General features: G+C 46.0%; 2 protein-coding genes across 3 annotated transcripts in view; both read left to right on the top strand.

The window, feature by feature from the left end:
* The window catches only part of WDFY1 (WD repeat and FYVE domain containing 1), a 1420223-nt gene that overhangs the window by 922641 nt on the left and 476748 nt on the right, over positions 1–20834 (top strand). For both annotated transcript variants that reach the window (XM_069618156.1, XM_069618157.1), the window contains exon 9: positions 17453–17554. In XM_069618156.1, the coding sequence (XP_069474257.1) occupies positions 17453–17554 (102 nt within the window). The remainder of the gene's footprint in view (positions 1–17452; positions 17555–20834) is intronic.
* Positions 18370–20128, top strand: LOC138491577 (uncharacterized). The gene is made up of 2 exons (XM_069618155.1): positions 18370–18477; positions 18578–20128. The coding sequence occupies exon 2, from the start codon at positions 18586–18588 to the stop codon at positions 19996–19998; it is 1413 nt and encodes a 470-aa protein (XP_069474256.1). The 5' UTR covers positions 18370–18477; positions 18578–18585; the 3' UTR covers positions 19999–20128.

Raw genomic sequence — 20834 nt, 5'->3', positions numbered from 1 at the left:
ACCCGGAGTTTTACTTAAACATATTGGAATTGCTATCAACGCAAGACAGCTCCAGCATCATATGGGGTGGAGACTTCAATATAATACTAGACACAGAATTAGACAGATCCTCCACAACCAAAAGAGTGCTGACCAAGGCAGCAATCGCATTGGGACAAATCATGTCACAGCTGGCATTGCAGGATGCATGGAGAGCACTACATCCAGTTGTGAAACAATACGCATATTATTCAAGTGTGCATGATTTGGAGTCAAGGATAGATTACTGGCTCCTATCCAACAATATGCTAGTCACACTAGAAAAATACGAAATTCTTCCCCGAACATTGTCACACCACTCCCCGGTGATGCTCGAGCTAATATTTAGAAACCTTATGAAACCCCAAAAAGATATGGAGAATGGCCCCAAATATACTTAGAGACCCCAATGTAGGTGAACCGCTCCACATAGATGGAGGAATACTTCAATAACAAAGTGGGAACGGTAGATAAATATTCAACACTCTGGGAGACGTTCAAGGTCTGGGTAAGAGGGGCATTGATTTCTAAAACCATGGGACTATTGAAATCCATAAGATGCGAGCTGACCGAGGTGGAGGCACAACTCCGAAACCTGGAAATCTTGTATAGTGTAACCCATAACAAAGACACCTTGGCAGATATCAATGAACTCCTAAAGGAATTTGATAGGCTGGCCACGAGGGATTTACAATACATGGCAGCCCCAGCACGTAGATATGGAGAGAGCAATAAGGCGGGAAGGGCGCTAGCCAACCTCATTAAATCAGACCGACGTCATATGCCAATCATCAGCATTAATGCACAGGAAGGGGGGGTGATCACCGGGGGGCAGGCCATAAATCAGAAATTCTCCAGATTCTACCAGACATTATACTCTAATAGCGATAAAAATCCGAAACCAGAAATACAAGCATACCTCGATAACTTGGAATTTCCAACACTTACGTTAGAAGCTAGAATGGCCCTTGAACAGCCGGTAACTGAGGAAGAAATCACTGAGGCAATAAAAGCACTGAGTTCTGGGAAAACACCGGGATCAGATGGGCTAGGGGTCGAATTATATAAGGAGTTCCAAAAAGAACTGGTCCCTATCATGTTGAAAGTATGGGAGGAGGCACTGGAACGAAACAAACTCCCCGATACAATGAGAGAAGCGATAATAACTGTCCTGCCAAAACCCCGACGTCCTCCACAGGACATGTCATCATATAGACCACTGTCATTCATAAATGCAGATGCCAAGGTATTTGCGAAAATACTGGCAGACTATTGCCAAACATGCCAACATTGGTTCCACCCCGACCAATGTGGATTCATCCCTACAAGATCTACGGCCCTGAATCTACGCAGATTATGTGCAATAATGGCGCAAATAAATCCAGAAGCACAAGCGGTAGCGGTCTCCCTGCACGCCGAGAAAGCGTTTGACTCGGTGTCATGGACATATCTCCTTGAGGTACTCAGAAAATTTGGAATAGGCACCAATTTGATCCAATATGTGAAATTACTATACACAGAAACAGGCGCGAAAGTCCTCACGAACCACACGATTTCAGATTTGTTCATGCTAGGCAGAGGTACTAGGCAGGGCTGCCCGTTCTCACCCATATTATTTTCATTAACCATAGAACCCATGGCAATGCTTGTTAAACAAAAAAATGGAGATAGAGGGATACGAATGTCAGGCCCACCCCAATCGATTTCACTATACGCTGATGACACCCTGCTATACATTCGTGACCCTGAAACTAACTTAGCGCCCCTCATGGCAGACATGCATACATTTTCTGAATACTCTGGGTACAAGATTAATAATGAGAAATCAGAAATGCTCCCTCTGACACCCACCACGAAATGCCCGACGGCAATGGAGAACCTCAAATGGGCTAGCGGACATAACGATATCTGGGAGTATTGGTGTCCCGAGACAGTCAGACACTATATACAGCCAATCATGAACAAGCACTACAAACGCTCGGCGCCAAATTCCAGACGTGGTCTAAACTTCCTATATCCCTAAACGCCCGAATCGCTGTTCTCAAAATGGTAGTTCTCCCCAAACTGCTATATCTGTTTGTAAACATACCCATATGGCCGGGCAGAGCCTTTTTTGAGAAAGTACGCTCGATGGCAGTATCGTTTGTCTGGGATGGGAAGACCCCTTGAATGAAATGGGAGAAAATGACCGAACCATACCGCACGGGTGGAATTGCAGCACCAGATTTTGAATTATATTACCTGGTGGCGCAGGCACAGTTTGCAAAGCATTGGTATGACCTGGAAGATCGCTCACCCCATACATGGCTGGAGAAATTTGCCGCATCCCCCATAGACCTCTGTTCCATTATCTTTAATCTCCATTACAAAGACTCATGCCCCTCTGACCCGGTGGGAAGTACGGTCCGAGCATGGAAAACACTACACAAAAAATTAAAAATAGATATTCTGTATGACCCTGATGTTGCATTATAGAAATATCCAGGTATACCGCCCACAATGGATAAGGCGATGCAGCGACTCTGGGACCCAAACAAAGAAGTTAGAATGAGAGAAATGTTTCCTAATGGAAAGTTTGTGAGCAAGGAAGCATTCGGTAACGTGGTGTAAAGGGGTCCACTTAGAGCACTCCAGTATTACAGGATGAAGTCAGGATTTAACGCACGCTGGCCACTCTTTCCTGATGAACCACCTACGCACCCATGCTTACAGGCAGTGACATCAGGCACGGGACTGGGAATCTCTAAACTGTACTCATTAACGCAGTCGCACATCCCCACAATGAACAAAGTCAAAACCAATTGGGAAAGGGATCTGAATATAACTATAACAGACGCAAAATGGACCAATTATTGTATGCTCACAAAGTCTGTATCACTAAACGCAGGCCTACGCCTAATTCAATTCAAGGTCCTAAACAGACTTCACTATACCGCGGCCAAAATTACTAAATTCTCGATTGATCAAACAGGAGAATGCCCTAAATGTAAAACACCCCAAGCGGGGTCCTTTCACATGTACTGGGAATGTCCTCCGGTGGCTAACTTCTGGGGAAAGGTGGCAGAAATTATGGAAGAAATAACAGATTCCAGCAGCCCTGACCCCTCAAAAATACCTGTTTGGGGACATTGGTAAAAATGCGGAAAAAATCAGAAGACTGTTTAGTGTTTCCTGTGTAATAGACAAAAGATGCATCCTGAAGTGTTGGACAAACTCTCTCCCACCAAGCATTGAGAACTTGAAGAACAATACACATTGACCGTATCAATAACTAGCCGCCCAAAATACATATGGGCCCCGTTCCAGATGTACCTATGTGAATTGACGTCAGAGTATTTTCTAAACAAATGTCTATTAACATGAGTTATGTATGTACTGTACGGTGTAATGTGCAATAAGTTGTATCTGCTAAAACCATCAATAAAAAGAGTTTTTTAAAAAAAATAGTTCTTTATCACCTCCCTGATGCATTCTCTAAAGATCTGGTCGTTCAACACCTCAGCTCGCAGTCTCCACGTAGGGATCAGCGGTCTAGGCTGAGTACTCTGCCATGTAAGGAGAAGCAGGGCATGATCAGACAGGACACAAGCCTTAAGGTCAGCCTCAATGAATTCCCCAACATATTCAGACCCCATGAAAACAATCAATTTGAGTGTGTACTGCATGCGGTGCAGAATAACGCGAGTAGCCCCGGCCATCCCATGCATGGATCTCCAAATGTCGGACAGTTGAAAGGATCTCAAGAGGGAGCACAGCGCTCTAGCAGGCGGGGCCATCTTTTGGTATTTGCTATATGATCTATCTAAAGTTGGGTCAAGCGCACAATTAAAATCACCCCCCCCCCCACATCCAGACGCAACGCCCGTAAGGGCCAAGCCTTGAGTACAATGAATGAAAGACAGCAGTTGCATTGTGGTTAGGAGCATATGTGTTAGTTTCTCTGTTCTCGAGAAAACCATGCACAAGTATCATCCTGCCCTCATCATCTTTCTTGGTCTGCAGGACCCGAAAAGACACTGATGACGCAACCCATATTAAGACATCCCTGGCATATGCAAAGTATGTGGAGCCTAGAGAACACCCCCCAACTTTCTGACCAACGTGTTTTGTCTTTCAACCGTAAAGTGTGTTACTTGTAAAATCGCCACCCCACCATTTTGTCTACGCATTCCCGATTGCAGCTGAAGGGGGTGCCACAGGCACCAGCAAGACCAAGACCTGGACAACAATTCCCCCTGTCCCTTGTATGGACCTGTGAATGTATTCCAAGTAGTGAGTGCCACTCCTACATTTACCACATCCTTCATCAATGCTGCTTGGAGACAGCTCAGACAGTTCAGAAGGCAAAACAAATAAGCCTGTGAACTCCCTCCCACGAATGGCCTCATCCCCAACAATGGCCCAGCAACGCACAGCATGCTCAGGCCCAGCCAATTCTCACGCTTAACCTGCTGCCAGCACCACAGCCAAACAGGTCCCATGCAGTAGCTGGATACCATCAAATTGTTTTCCCAAAGCTTAGTTCCAACAGGGGTCTCGTCTCACCAGCACCACTGCAGTGGGTCAAAGCATCATAGCTGAGGTTCAGAGCCTCACAGATGCTTGCGCTCACAATACTGGGACATCTAATTGACAACCTGCAACGCAGTGCGCAGGAGAATACCTCAGCAGCTCTACTTGCTGCCTCAGTGTAGCATGTAACACTTCATGTGTCATCCAAAGAGAGTAGCCGGTTGCTGCACGTCCATTGTCGGTCCCCGTTCGAGAGGAGCATACTTGGTCAGTCCTGTATTGCCCATGATCTCCACACCTTGTGGACCTGCTACTCTGCAAGCAGGACACTTTCTTCATGTCCATCCATGTGTGCACCTCCTCAGGGTTGTCAAAGAAGAGGGACCAGCCATTATGTAGCACCCGGAGTCTAGCAGGGTAAATGAGCATGTATCTCAGACCAGCTCACCCGAGACGCTCTTTCTTGGGGCCAAACTGATCTCTGTGCTTTTGGACTTGGAGCATGTAATTGGGGTATATGGGAAATTTGGCTGATGGTCTTTGAATCATGCCCCCGTCCCTTGAGAACGCCAGAATCCTTTCTCTTTATTTTTTAATTCATAATTCTGACAACGATTGGCCTTGGCAGTGAGCCTGGTGAGAGTTTCTTGTTCAGGAATCTGTCTGTGCACTCCACTGTAAAACCCTGCGTTAGTGTCCCTGGGCCCATTTCCTGTAGGAACATGTTCTCCACAAATGTTGTGGGGTCTGTACCTTCCGCCACCTCTGCTAGACCCAGTATCCGTATATTATTTCTTCTGCCTCTGCCTTTAGCATCTTCGGCCCTATTTTCCAATACTCTAACTTTCTGCTTCAGGTTTTTAACCTTCGGATTGTAGGTTCAGGATTCTCGCTGTACTGTCATCCATCTGTGTTTCAATTCTTCCCGTCCTATCGTCTACAGCACAGACATTTTGTCGAAGCAGACCCACGTCTATCATGACAGCATACATTTTAGAATCAAGGCATGTTTACAAAGCGGCGATGGCCAGGAGGACTTAGTTGTTCCCCTCCTGCCTGCTGTTTAGATGGCACGGGCATCAGTGCAGTCTTACTGCCACCTGGGCGCGTTATTTTGTTGTCCCCGCTGCAGGAAAGGGCCTCCATTTTTGGTCTGTTTACCCCTCCCCTTGCCGACACGGTTAGGCGTGCATTCAGAGGTATGACTGAATCCGTGTTTCAGTGCTCTGTGCCTCCTGTACTAGCCCCAAGGTGCTCCAGGGAGAACGCCCTTCCTGAGATGGGCACTCGCTGCCCCCAGCAGGAATGATGGACTTCACAGGGTATGGTGTGTTGTCGTGTGCACAATTAACGCTGCTGTCCACTCCAGCTGCCCTCAGCGCTTCTCAATCCACGCACACACAAATGTCAAGCACTGCTCTCCTTGCTCCAATACTCTGTTATGTCTGCAGTTTTACATGACACCCGGGTCATTCTTCCTCACTGCTGCTAGCTCTAGGTGGCCAACGCTGCTCCACAACACCCTGTGCCCCACCAGGAGAAGGGCCACTCACTAGGAACCGCTCGCAGGACAGGGAGCACCTCTACTGCAGCTCCCGTGTAGAGTCCCAGCTGGGGACTCTATGCCTCTGGAAGGCCCTGAACCGGAGCTTGCTGCCCTTTATGTCCTCCCTCTCAGGTCCACCTCTTTCTCACCTCTCCTGCGGATCTCATCCTGGGCCGCCGTCTCTCCTTCCTGTCGGCAACCTCGGCCGCACACCAAAAGAAACCAGTGCAGGCGCCAGGTGAAGCTGACTCTTCAGAGGACTCAGAGCACCGTCTCAAACACGTCCGCAATTTCAAAGGGCAGAGCAGAGGATTTTCGCTTAAGGCACCAGTTGCTACACCGAGTCCTGCACTCCACTTTCAACGCGCCCTCACAGGTCCGCTGCACAGTCTGCAGCCCCAATACTCCCATTGGTCGCCAGCTTGCCAGCTGTCACTGCCGGTCCATGATCAATGTACACCACAGAGCCTCTGTTTTCGACCGCTGACATGCCGCCTCTGCTTGTTGTCAAGTGTAATACAGCTACAACCAGTGTTTGTACTCGGTTTCCGTTACAACTAAGGGCATATCAATGACTGGTCAAGCTGGAGCGCTCTATAGATGCAACTTCACTGTATGGCTGCTGGCCATGCCCTCCTACCCCGAGAAGTTAAAGAAAGCTTTTTGTGGAATGTATTATATGAATAAGAATCAGTACAAAGAAGCCAAGGAAGTGTTGGATGTCAATGAATGTATTGTTTGAACAAGAACTTTATGAATCTAGTATAAAGAACCAAAGGAACTAGGGGATAAAGAGACACTTTTGTGATACCAATAAACTGTTGTTCAAAAGAAACACTTTTGCCATCCTCTGGATCCAAGGGTTTCTCCTTGGAGAATACTTTTTGTTAGATTTATCTTTATAATTTAATTACGAACACTTTTTGCTAAACAAAGTCAGCGACATTTCCTTGCAAACGTAGTTGTTTGTTTCTAGTGTGAGGCTCAGATTAGAACATTTTGGACACAAGAAAGGTTTCTAAGTTTCTAATGACATGAAACAGACTGATCTTTAGTTTTTGTTTCCTAGGCAGGGAATCTCTTCTTCAGGTTAGGGTTAGAGAGGTGTTTATCCAACCCATTTCCGTTTAATAAAAATGTCAGACAGTGACTTTGTGCCCGCCTCTCATTATTTCTGACCATTCACAACACCATGTCCTACATTTGTAGCTTTTTTAGTAGTACTTCAACCTCCCCCATGGAATGTAGTGGATGGCCACTACAATGGCCAAAATGGCGACCCATGCTATTGCTAAGGCCTATTTTTTCCGATGTTTGTCTTAGTTGGCTGTCTTCCTTTTTTTTCCAAGGGTAGGAATTGGCCATAAATGGTCATTCCTCTTCGCAAGCTCTGTGCAGAGCCCAGAAAGGGCAGCTATGTGCTTGAAATGGGTGAGAACTAATTCAGTGTACAGACACCCTAGCCCACCTCCTCACCTTGACACAGTTGGCTCTGAGGTGATTGTCCATGTTTGAAAGCTGCATGTTTCCTGATATGGGAAATATGGTCAACCCAAGCACATTATTTTGTATATATATCTGGGGTAGGTTTTGGAGCCATTCTTCAGTCAAATACTGGAGCTCTTATTCAAAGCATTGAGAGGACCTCAAAGAACACTGTGACTGCTACTGAAGCTGACACTTTCCAAGCCAATACATAGAAGGAGAAGCAATGACTCTCTTGACATGGGGAAGCCTACCATATATGTGTCCCTCCCTCGAGTCAGTGGGGCAACTGGTTTGTTGCCTGTTCTTTGTTTGGCACACTCCTGCCTCTCATAGGACCTGCAGATCTTCTCCATCCCGGAAAGGTCTGCACATCCTTAGAAGGGACACATCCTGAGAGGGGACCCCATCCTAAATCTGGTAACCAAGCTGTTTCCTTTTTTTTTTCTTTTTAAATGTTTTATTATTTTCTTAGCCACAATTAAACATACAGACTTCCATATACATTTACATAGTCATATACTTCCGGATTGTGTCTTTGTATTCATCCACCCCAAATCCCCCTACCTTCCGCCAGCCTATCCCACCCGCTTTGATCTCTTCTTGCATCGACAGTTCCTGATATACATTGGCTTCATCCGCCACTCATGACAGGACGTCTGCTGCCCTTTGCGCTTCGGCGTACCTTGAGACCATCAGTTCCTGCACTATCTGCTTCCATGACGCTTAGGTCCACGTTTTGTTCCCCTTGGCCTCTGCGGGCTGCCTCCTGCCACACTGCGGTTTTCTTCAAGTGTCCCTTTCTGAACATCGCTCCACCAGCGATTTATGTCCGGACCGTTGGGTACTTTCCAGCCCATTGCTATTCAGCGCTTCGCTAGGGCATCTGCTAGGTCTTTCAGCTTGTGCATGTGTCTTGCCCGCTTCAGGCGTGCAAAAATACATAGCATGCAGGCCTTGGGGGGGATCCTATGTCCAATGTTATACCCGCCTTGGCTAGGGCCAGGGCTATCTTATTCCAATATGGACGGATCTTATCTCATGCGCAGAACATGTGTACCAGGCAGGCATTAATTAATCCGCATTTTGGGCAAGATTGTTCAGAGGCATTGCTAAATTTGGCTATTCTCCCCGGGGTCAGGTACGCCCTATGCGTTATGTACAATTGAATTAGCTGGAGTCTCACGTTCCTGTTCACCTTCTTGTGATAATCCAATGTTCTGCTCCATAGTGCGTCTGTCAATTTCTCATTCGCGTCCGCCTCCCAACTAAGCCCAGTCTGCCCCTGCATGTCCCCCTTAAGCGACATTAATAGCTTGTATATTCTGGACACTGCATGCCCACCTTCTGAAATATCATAAAGTGTTTCTATCTCGTCTACCTGAAGCACCTTGTCTGTTCCCGCATATTTTTGCTTTAGTATAGTGATGAGCGAGGTGTATATTACATGTTGCCCCTCATGTATGCCTGTCTCTGACCTAAGTGCTTCAAAGTCCAACAGCCTGCCCTTACGTACCAAATCTCCCACCATTACCACTCCCATGGGCTCCCAATACTTTCTCACATTCAATCTTAGCTGTGCTGCTTCCTATTTTAGTGTCAGGTAAGGTGTGTCCTTCCTTAGAAAGCACATGGCCCTATACCACATGGTCTTACCTATTGCCAACAACAGTGGTAATTTCGGGACTCGCGCCGCTGTCCATATTACCTCCTTCAGATAAAATGGGGTGCATGCTGTCTGCAGCAATCACGTTTCTTGGGACTGCTTGCCTGACAACCAACTTGGGACAAACTGCAGCTGGCTCGCCAGAAAATATGGCTCGAAATTGGGTACTTTAATACCCCCTTGATTATACGGCCTCTGTAATTTCGTCAGTGCCATCCTGCATCTTGAGTTATACCATAGAAAACTACAGCATATTGTATTGAGTTTCTTAAAAAAAGCTTTAGGTATATTCTACGGTATGTTAGTTAAGAATTGCAGAAGCCTCGGGGGCACCACCATCATTAACAGTGCTTCTCTACCAGTCACTGAGAGCGGTAACCTGGCCCAAAATCGCATAGATTTCTCAATATTTTCTACCGCTTTCGTCGTGTTATGCGTATATTCTGTTTTAGGATCATGATAGATGTCCACTCCCAAATATCTAAATGAATTCACTTCCCACTTGATCGGCAGTAATGGCAGTGTGTTCAGGGATTTCCCTTTATACCCAGCTAGGGGGAACAAACAAGATTTCTGTGCATTAATCGTGATACCGGATTATTCAGTGTATCGCTCAAGCACATCCAAGATATACTGCAGATTGGTTTTGGGGTGCTGTAAGTATAATAACTTGTCGTCGGCATATAGAGAAATCAGATGATCAATGCTCCTCACTGCTATGCTCGTTTTACAATATTCTCTCCTCAGATATGCTGCAAATGGCTCCAGAGCCAGAATGAATAACATAGGTGACCATGGGCAACCCTGCCTCGTACCTTTCTCCAGCCGCCATTGATCCGAGATGTGGCCTCCCGTCTTAACCCTCGCTATTGGGCTGCTATACAGCAACCATACCCACTTTATGTATATGGGCTCTATGCCAAACTTCTTCAGGACCGCCAGCAGCCATGACCATCTGACCGAGTCAAATGCTTTGACCGCATCCATCGAGGACACTGCGTACAGCCCTGGACTGTTTTGATATGATCAATGATATGGTACAACCTCCTTAAATTCCTTGTGATATTCTGGTCTGGGACGTATCCTGACTGGTCTGGGTGTATTGGTTAGATATTACCGGCTTGTGCCTGTTGGCCATTAAGGCGGTTAATATTTTCCCGTCTTGGTTAAGCAGTGACAGGGATCGATATGATCCGCAGTCTGCGGCTGGTTTATTGGGCTTCAATAGCGGAACAATCACGGACTGTTTCCAGTGCCTCGTTCAACACAGCTAATAAAGAGGGTACTACATGTGTTATAAATTCCTTATAAAATGTGCTGGGTAATTCATCCGTCCCGGGCCCTTACCAGTCAGCATAGGTTATAGGGGCTTCCAACTGGTTTGCTGTCTCTGCGTCCAATTGAGGGAGATCGATCTGTTCCAGAGCTTCATCTATGTCTGAGGCTTGTGTTGCCGACGGTTCCATGTATAGCTCTTGATAATACTACTGAAAGCGCTTGTTTATGCTTTGCTGCATCCTATAAACCTACCCGTTTCCCTCAGTTATCTCGCTTATTGTTTCCCGTTTATGTGCACTTTTGCACAGCCAGGCCAATAGGCGTCCCGGCTTATCCCCTTCTACATGTTGCCTTTCTACATATTTCCTGCAGCTCAGCATGCCTAGTCGATCCCAATGCTCTAAACATTCTTGCTGCAGTCTGGTGACCTCGCAGGCTCGGTCCCTGGTCGTGTCGCCTGCATTCTCATTTGGTTTTCGACCCTCAGCAAATCCCTTTCGATTTCAGCCTGCATTCCTTTTGCTTTAGCTATCGCCGCCCCTCTTATCACCATTTTAAAGGCTTCCCACAACGTGCCTGCCGATCTAAGACTCCCTGTATTGTTTATGAAATAGTCTTTCACCCCCTCTCTCAGGAGTTCCTGTAACCTTGGATCTCTCAGAAATTCACTTCTGAGCCTTCAGGTCGGTATGAGTGCCCTAGTGGGGGAGCCCTGTAACCACCAACGGGGCATGGTCTGATAGTACCCTTGCTTTGTATTCTGCCGTCTTGAACTCGCCTAATGTTTCATCTCCCGTGAAGACGTAGTCTAGTCCATAAATCCTTGGGGGCCGTATAATGGGAGTAACCTCGAGCTTGCAGGTGTAGTGTCCTCCATATGTCAGCTAAATTAAATGCTCTCAACAAAGTATTAAGGACTTGGATGCAGCGGCTTATTGTCGGATCTATCAATTTCTGGACGCAGTGTACAATTAAAATCTCCTCCCCATACTGCTGTGTCATGTCTATATGAGCCTATAAGGGGATATAACAGGCGGAAATAGGCTGCTGTATCATGATTTGGTGCATAAGGGTTAATAATGCACATGCCCCTCCCTTCCATAAGTCCCTGCGCTACTATCATCCGCCACCCCTTCATCTGCATAGGTTTTAAGAAATTTAAATGAAACCATTGGTGCCATCCATATTAGGACCCCTATAGCATATGCAGAATATGATGCGCCCAACATCGTCCCCCTCCACTTTCGGGCTAGGACAGACAGTTTATCTGCTGTTAGATATGTCTCCTGCAGGAATGCTATATCAATTTTCTGACGCTGTAAATACGTCATTACCCTCTGTCATTTAATGTAACTGTTTAGCCCACTGACATTCCATGAGGCTATTCAAAGTTCCCCCATCATAAATTGGAGTGTGTGCTTGTCTCAACAGTTCTATCTTTATCCAACCTTTCTAGTGTGCTTCTATAGGCTAACTCCCCTCTAGCTACCCCCAACTCCCCTCCCCGCCCCACCAACAATTGCCCAGCTCAATACTTTGTGCTCAGGCATCTCTGCTTCTCACCACTACCCCAGTTTTGTCCTGGTGTCTGGGGTGCAGCAGGCGGATAGTCCAACACTGGTATCCATGAACAGTTCCGCTTTTGGGTGTAGAACACTTCCCTTGCGGAGCTCCTGAGTGGGAACTCCCCCATTGGCTCCTGCTACCTTCCAAGTTTGATGCCTGAATATTGCAATTCAAATCTTTTTCCGTTGCATGCCGTCGGCCGATTCCGGCAATGTTCTTCCTGTAACTTTGTGGGCTGTCAACATGTGTCCCCTTCTCCTGCCTTCTGGTTGTGCTCTCCATTTGGCATATTCTGTGTCCATCCATTTGTGGGCTTCCTCGGGGGTGTCAAAGAAGAAAGTCCTCCCTTTGTTAATTATGTTCAGATGTGGTGGGTACAGCAGCATATATTTGAGGTTTAACGCTCGTAGCCTTCTCTTAACTGATGTAAAGTTCATTCTCTGTCTCTGCACCTGCATGGTGGAGTCCGGTTATGCAGTAATATCAGCCGATGCTCTATGTATCGTGCCCCCTTTATGGGAATGTTCTAGAATCCTCTTTCTATCGTTGTAGTTGAAAATCCGGACTATGATGGGTTGTGGCGGTGCATCCGGTGGAGGTTTCCTCATCAATAACCTATGTGCTCTCTCAGGTGTGAAACCTTGGGTAAGGTTGCCTAGGCCAATTTCCTGTAATAGCATAGTCTCTATGTGGTTGGTCGGGTTAGCCCCTTCTTCCCCTTCCGGAAGTTCGATAATTCTGACGTTATTTCGTCTGGCCCTTCCCTCTGCGCCTACCACTCTGCCCTCCAGGTTCTTCACTTGTTGTTGCAATGTCCACACATCTCTAGTCTTTTAGGCTAGTGGTGTGAACTGCAACTTCGCGCTCTAGCACCCCTGTGCGCTCCACGAGAGCCCGAACATCCTATCTCAGGAGATTCACATCAATGCAGACATTGGTATCCCTGTGGGCAGGGTGTGGACTGGTGGCGGAACAACCAACGAGTGCACTACAATAGGTTGCCGTCACTGGTGGTGGTGGTGGGTGTAACGCTCACCTGATTCCCGTAGAGGCGCCGGTCTTGACTGGGTGTATACCGTATCTTCAAAGGTGATGTGTAACACATGGCTGGCTCTTTGGGCTGGACCTCTGTGCACTGTATGTCTGACTCGAAGGGTAAGATGTCTGCAGATAGAAAATATGGGATTAATTAACTGGGTTATTGAATGTCTCTCTCTTCTTCCCTTTCTCTTCTCCTGTAGAACCCCAAAGGTTAACGCTCTCACCTTAGGTAAGTGAACGCCGTGCTCTCCATCTGCCTCGGGGCAGGGTGCTGTAACCAGTTTCTTCACTGGATAAGGGGAGCAGGCCTCTTGACTTCAGAGGACTGCTGTCCGTCGTTTACTGCACGAACGGTAAGTTTCGAGTAATTCAAATGTCTTTAAAAGTCTTTAGTAATGATTTCTCTTGTTTTGCAGGGTTCCGGCGATGGCGGATGACGGGCTGAAGTGAGTTGAAGATGGAGCCCGTGTGATAAATAGAAGCGCCTGGAAGCACGTAAGTAAGCGCTTGTTGCCTGCTTCACGATGCGCTCTAACTGTCTTTTTATTTAGCAGGTACAAGTTCGGAGCGGCTGCAGGGTGCCGGAATACCCACTGGGTTAGATGTGGAAAGGAGTAATGGCACGTGAGTATTAAAGTTCCCCAATGTCTTTAAACGCACCTTGTTTTATCTTTCAGATGCGGGATGCAGCGCCGAAGGCCTCCGGAGCGTGCGAAGAGTGGGTAAGCTTTTGTCTTTCAGAAGCCGGAATGCAGTGCGAAGACCTCCGGAGCGCACGAAGAGTAGGTAAGCCTTTGTCTTTCAGATGCCGGAATGCAGCGCGAGGCGTTGGTGACAGCCGATGGACCAGGTAAGTGAAGCGCTGTCACTGAAGACCGTAATGGTAACCTGTTCTTTCTTGTCTTTATAGGTGTTGCTGAAGACTGGATTCAGGATGGTAAGCCTTTTTCCTTAGGCCCAGGATCAGATGCAGAAGACACGATGAGCGTTCTGCTGCAGAGAATGCAGAATAACGCAAAGCAAGATTCATCCATCGGGTGTGGTTTAAATAGCCTCCTGTAGTGCTTAGGTGTCTCCTTCCACAGCCACGCCTAGGTAAGAAAAGAGTTCCTGCTTTCCAGAAGAGTTCCAGTGTTCTGAACCTAGGGAGTGGCTCCTGCCCCACCCAACAGGAAAAGTAGTTCCAAACAGAAGAGAATCAGAGGCTCAACTGGCAGGCAAGTAAGCAGCATGGTCTGCTGCAGGTAAGTCCACCCAAGCATTATGAGCCCGGCGCTTCCAGCGCTGGGACTGGGCATATTTATGAGCCTGGTGCCACTGGCGCCAGGACTGGGTCCAAAAGGTCCCAATTGGGACTGGTTGGCACTCGGAACCTGGGTTATGGATCTGCTTCCAAGGGAGTTGGGAAAACCCTGACCTTTTGGAAGCAGAGATCATGACAGTGGGGATATGTGTCAGGGCCTGCCTGCTGGTTGCCGTCACTGGTAGTGGTGGTAGGGACATGAGTCAGGGCCTGCCTGCAGGTTGCCGTCACTGGTGGTGGTGGGGGGACATGAGTCGGGGCCTGCCTGCAGGTTGGCGTCACCGCTGGGGGGGACATGCGTTGGGGCCTGCCTGCGGGGTATGGTCCCATGTGGGCTGCCTGCGTGGTATGGTCACAGGTGATGGGGGGGTCCCATGTTGTGTGGGCTGCCTGCGGGGTATGGTCCCATGTGGGCTGCCTGCCGAGTATGGTCACAGGTGATGGGGGGGTCCCATGTGGTGTGGGCTGCCTGTGGGGTATGGTCACAGGTGATGGGGAGGGTCCCCATGTGGTGTGGGCTGCCTGCGGGGTATGGTCCCATGTGGGCTGCCTGCGGGGTATGGTGATAGGTGATGGGGGGGCTCCCATGTGGTGTGGGCTGCCTGCAGGGTATGGTCCCATGTGGGCTGCTTGCGGGGTATGGTCACAGGTGTTGGGGGTGGGGGGATCCCATGTGGTGTGGGCTGCCTCTGGGGTGTGTTCATGGCTGATGGCAGCACACGTGGGCCTTTCCATGTGATTTGGATGGTGCGAGCGGGGCTTGCGATTTTGCTGGGTTGTGGCAGGGGTATGCGCAGGCCTTTCCACGCGATATGGCTGGCTCGAGCGGGGTATGCGATCTCGCTGGGGTGCGGACAGGGTACGCGTGGGCCTTTCCACACAATTTGGCTGACGCAAGCAGGGTATGCGATTTCGCTGGGGTGTGGATGGGGTACGTACGTGCGGGCGGGGTATGTGATTTTGCTGGGATACAGACGGGGTACACGCGGGTGCTTTCCACACGATTTGGATGGTGCGAGCGGGGTACGTGATTTCGCCGGGGTGCGGACGAGGTACACACCAGCCTTTCCACGCGATTTTGCTGGGGCGAGCGGGTACGTGATTTCGCTGGGGTGCGGACAGGGTACGCGCGGGCTGATTTGTCACACGATTACGGGGGGGGCTGTGTGTATGCACATGGATGGCGCGGGTCCTTGCACCGTATTGGGCATTTCACCGGCTTTTTCCTGCGCACGGGGCCGTTACTGGTGCTGCTTGCTGTTCATTGCGCCACGGCTACTGATGTCTCGGTAAATCCATGAATACGCGTGCTGTGCAATTGCTGGTTTACGCCACGGCTAGCGCACGCGTGGCACACGCTCCTTCTCGGCGCTGCGCTTGCGCTGGATTCTATGAATTCGGCCCTCAGTGTGTTTTCTTATATAAAAATAAATGTACACAAAACAATTTCTCTCCATTGCAACTTATTAGGCTCTTTTTGAAATTGTCAATACAAATTGCAGGGGGATCTTTTTTTGTTTTGATGTTAGAAGCCTTGACTATCAGTTTTGGTGACATTGTTGGGCTTCACCACATTTTCTTGGGTGTTCTCATCCTAGATGCAGCAGGTTATCCCTTCTGGTGATCTTCACGCCCAAGTGCACCTCCACCTGCACACTAGGGCTTGCAAGGACTGACACTGTAAGGATTGGCAACCTCCCAGAGCTTTCACCTGGGAGCTGATAACCTGGCTTTCTCTCATTCACCTTGTTCACCATCTGCCTTTCCCAGGGCCCCGGCTCCATCCCCAGAAACCCCAACCTCATTCTCAACAGTTTGCAATAGATTTGATACGAAAAGGTTCCACCTCACCTTACTTCTGATGATCCTCCCACCCTCCTCCTTAATGTACTCACCATCTGTCTATGTATGGTTTCTTTCAACTTCCTTCTTAGTACTGTTTTCCACATTCCTTCTGATAGTTTATCCAACCTTATCCACCTCCTTCCTCACAGCCCTTTCCAACCTCCTCTCTGGTGTGCTGTCTACCTCCCTCCACACAACGGTATGCAGTAATAAAATCGCGGCAAAAATGCCGTGGTTTGACCTGGTAAAGGTGTACCCCATTATACCAATTAAGTGGAGCGGGGGTTGCGGGGCTGTCCCCCGCTCCCCTTAAATGGTATAATCGGTCTGGGGCTTGCAGGGTTGTCCCCCTGCATCCTTTACATGGATGGCAGCGGCAAAACCACTGCCTTTTTGGCACGATTTTTTGTGTAAACAGCCATTTTTGCCGCGATTTTAACACATGGAACCCACACAACTCCTTCCGAACTGCTCTCTGCAACCTTCCTCCAAATAGTATATTCTCCTTTCTTCTCACAACTCTGCCTCCTGCTTTCTCCACAATCCTTCCACTTCCCTTCTCTCTCAGATCCGCCACAATCTCCTCTCACCAGCAGTCTCTGTGCCTCATTAACTCCTATTGTTTGTGGCTGTTTTGAGATGACCTGAGCCTAGCATTCATAATATCCATCTGCACCTTGATGGCGATCCAGCAGGCTGATACGGCATCTTATCTGTATTGTACATTTCTAATAAACCATAGTAATTTCATTATCTGAAACAAGTTTTACACTGTTTTTCTGCCTTCCGAGTACATTAAAAGATGTAACTGAAGTGACCTGGGCATCAAAACAGTGATAGGGGTTAAATTCACATGGACCCATGCCTTCAAGGGACAGTCATAGCTTGCGCCCTCTTCCACAGACCGTTCTCTGCCCAGAGCTGTGGCCATATACTGCCTCCTCACTCAGCAGCACATAATGCGAGGTAGTACCCGGCCCCTGTGACAACCCCCACAGATGGCCTGAACTAAACCTATGTCTACATGCTGCACCTACAGGTACAGACCTGCATCAGAATGCGATGGATGTACAAAAGTCAATACTATTGACATTTACAATGCATGTTTAGGGTAAGGTTTGAAATGCCTGACATTTGTCGTTACCAGTAAATTCTCCATCAGTTTATTTTAATCAATGTATTTTTATTCCAGGCCCCTCAGTGGTTAGAAAGTGACTCCTGTCAGAAATGTGAACAACCTTTCTTTTGGAACATAAAACAGATGTGGGACACAAAGACACTTGGACTTCGACAGGTGAGGACAGAACATCAATCACCCATCTTGATGTTTTGTAGAAAACACATTTAACATTTTTGTCTCCAAAATGCAGTTCCGTGTTCAGCAATGCTATAGAATCTGCGTTTTGTTTTTGTGAAGGTGTTCTTGCTAGTGAAGAATGCAAAACTTCGAAACATATATTGGACTCTCCAGTAACTCCACTGACTGGCATCTCATGCACATTCAACAATGGCCTAATTTGTATATGTTTGTAGCTGCTCCTTCTTTCACGTGCATCTTCTGTTTGCCATAAACCCATGTACATGCAATGAAATTCAGTTTCCACTATCTCATACACACATCCTCACTTTTACAGATTCTATCTCTTCATAGCCCTTCCTTTGATGTTTACCCCACAAACACTCATTGTTAGCTTCAATGTTTGAGAAGAATGGGGCATACATAATATCTGGTATTAGGTTTTTAGTGATAATGTCGAAAAAAAATGTCGACGTACAAAAATGTAGAAAAAAAAATGTCGAAAACAATAATGTCGAAAACCTATACACATCATTAAAAGAGTCAATATTTAAAAAAAAAAATGTCGAAAAAAAGGACTAATTAGTGTACTTAATAACACAAAATAAATAAAAATAAGGAGTATTGTTTAGTAGGGGGGGGGTCCCCTCCCAACTCCCCTCACCGACCCCCCTAACCCAACATCCCGAACCACACCAGCCCTAAACCTCCCCAACAACCACGATCACCCACTCATCTGACATACTCGAAAAAATTTGGTTACAAAATGGTTAATACAATAGGTGACAACCTCGAGTAAAGAACCTTGTTTTTTCACCAGGAAACTATTAACGGCTGTGTAAAACCGTCATTACCTGACAGAACATCTCCTGAGAAAGTGCTGCAGGCATTCGATTGAGGTTCATTCAGATACAAACCAGGTAAGACAAACGAACATGAAAGTAAACATCATTAAATCATATAATACACAATAGAGTAAAAAGACATATCGATAAAACATAATTTTCTCGGTTACTTTAGGTTGGCAAATGGAGAACAAAGTGGAATTCATAACCACGCAAAAGGGAGGAAGGCAGTTAATTTTGAATGGCTACGTATTCTACAAAGAAAGCCAAAGAAAAGACCGAATTTACTGGCTCTGCACAGAATATACAAAATCTAAATGCAACGCAAGAGCAATAACAGTGGGCTCAGAAGTACAAGGCAAAAATGAACACAACCATATGCCTGATCAAACTAATATAATCATCAGAAAAACCTTGACAGAACTAAAAAGAAAAGCCATTGAAGATCAAGGGGAAAGTAGTGGATCTGTGCTTAGAGATGTTTGTGGCAATTTACCAACCCATATAACAGCACAGTTGCCAGCAGAGAAACTAATGCAACGCACAATAATCCGCACAAAACAAGTGAAAGAAAATCTGCCACCGGCACTGATGTTATTTAAGGATGTAGTAATCCCGGATGTTTTCAAGTTAACTGCCAAAGGTGAAAATTTTTACCATGCCACAATTGAGATGAACAGTGAGAAAATATTAATATTCTCTACAGCAGCGAACTTTGAACATCTAGCTCGTAGTAAAAAATGGCAAAGTGACGCGACATTTAAGATATGCCCACAACCATTTTACCAATTTTACACAGTGCATGGAACCATAAATGATAAAATAATACCACTAATATATGTTTTAATGCCGAAAAAAACTGAAGAAGCATACAAAATCGTGTACAGTAAAATTAAAGAAACGGCACCAGAATCAAATCCAGAAACAATAATCATGGACTATGAATCAGCTCAGATTGGAGGATTTTCGACAGTGTACAGAGAGACTAGGGTTCAGGGCTGTTTTTTTCATTTTACGCAGAGTGTTTGGCGAAAAATACAGAAATTAGGATTGGGTACAAAATATACAGAGGACAGTTGCTATCAGTTTAACATTAAAAAACTTTTTGCTTTAGCGTTTGTACAAGAAAATTATGTTATTGATTTTTACGAACATTTGATAGACAGTGATTACTATAAAAATCATGAAGAGGACAATACAAACTTACTGGACTACTTTGAAAACACATGGATTGGGCAGTTAACTCGAAGTGGAAATAGGCGCAGACCAAAATACCAAATACAATTATGGAATTGTTACCAGGCAACTTTGGACAATACACCAAGAACAAATAACACACTAGAAGGATGGCATAGCCACTTAAATAAGAATTTCAGCATACACAATCCAAATCTATGGCATTTTCTGAAAAATTTAAAAATAGAAGAACAACACCTGGAGTTTCGGTTGTCACAAACACTGTCATTGGCAAACCAAGGACCAAAACGTAGGAAATATAGAGATTACGAAAGTAAACTAATACAAATAGTACAAGATTTCAACGTGGAAAACAAAGAAAACTACCTAAATACTGTGGCATGCAACTTAAAATGTTAATAAAACTTACGATTCGAAGTACTCTGGATTCCATTGTGGGATAGATACAGTAAATCCAGCCAATCCAACCGGGAAATCCATTAATCCGAAGAAAAAAAAAAAACCATTAAGAAACAAATCCATTACTCCGGGAAGAAGGACTCCAAAAAACCAATTGTCAAACTGCAATCCATGAAAATATTCAACGAAAAAAAGGCATGAAAAAACCATAATCCAGGAAAGAAAAAAGTATTAATCCAGACGAAAACACAGAAGAAAAAAAAAAATCCACGATGCATAAAGGAGGAAAAAAAAATCCAAATCCACACAACCCAGTAAATCCAGTGATCGAAACAGGATGCATCCAAGTTAAAAGCAGAAAAAATCCCCAAAAATTCGAGAGCAGAGTAACAGCCAGTCCACCGCGGGAGAACCGTTCGCAGAATGAACTTTAAAAATGGCGGTTACGTTTACGTAGCAGGACGTAACGAACGTAAGAAACAAAAACAAAGTATTAGTAGCTAACTAAATATATGTTTAAAGCAATATCACCATCTAGTGGACATTTAATATATTAAAGATTTCAAAGTTGAATTAGAACATATATATATTTAACATAACAGTTTTGAAATTACATATTGTTACATCTAAATTATATATTGTTACATGTCGAAAAAATTTCGAAAAAATAAAGAAAATATTCGACATTATTGTATTTCGACATTTTTTTTTTCTAAAAATGTTTTCGACATTTTGACTGTCTAAATTATTGTATTCTAAATTATGACTTACCACCCGGGTATAAAGGATCGCCAGAGCTAACAACTAAACCAGGTAAATAAGTATAGAATACTATG

Source organism: Ambystoma mexicanum, chromosome 10, assembly GCF_040938575.1.
Source record: "Ambystoma mexicanum isolate Mex_15411 chromosome 10, UKY_AmexF1_1, whole genome shotgun sequence".
In the NCBI taxonomy this organism is placed as follows: Eukaryota; Metazoa; Chordata; class Amphibia; order Caudata; family Ambystomatidae; genus Ambystoma; species Ambystoma mexicanum.
The sequence above is the reverse complement of the archived record's forward strand: the minus strand, read 5'-3'. Positions and strand labels throughout refer to the sequence as shown.

Bases quoted from the DNA above. Each gene is read 5' to 3' on its own strand.
- LOC138491577 (XM_069618155.1), top strand. From the start codon at position 18,586: ATGGAGAACAAAGTGGAATTCATAACCACGCAAAAGGGAGGAAGGCAG.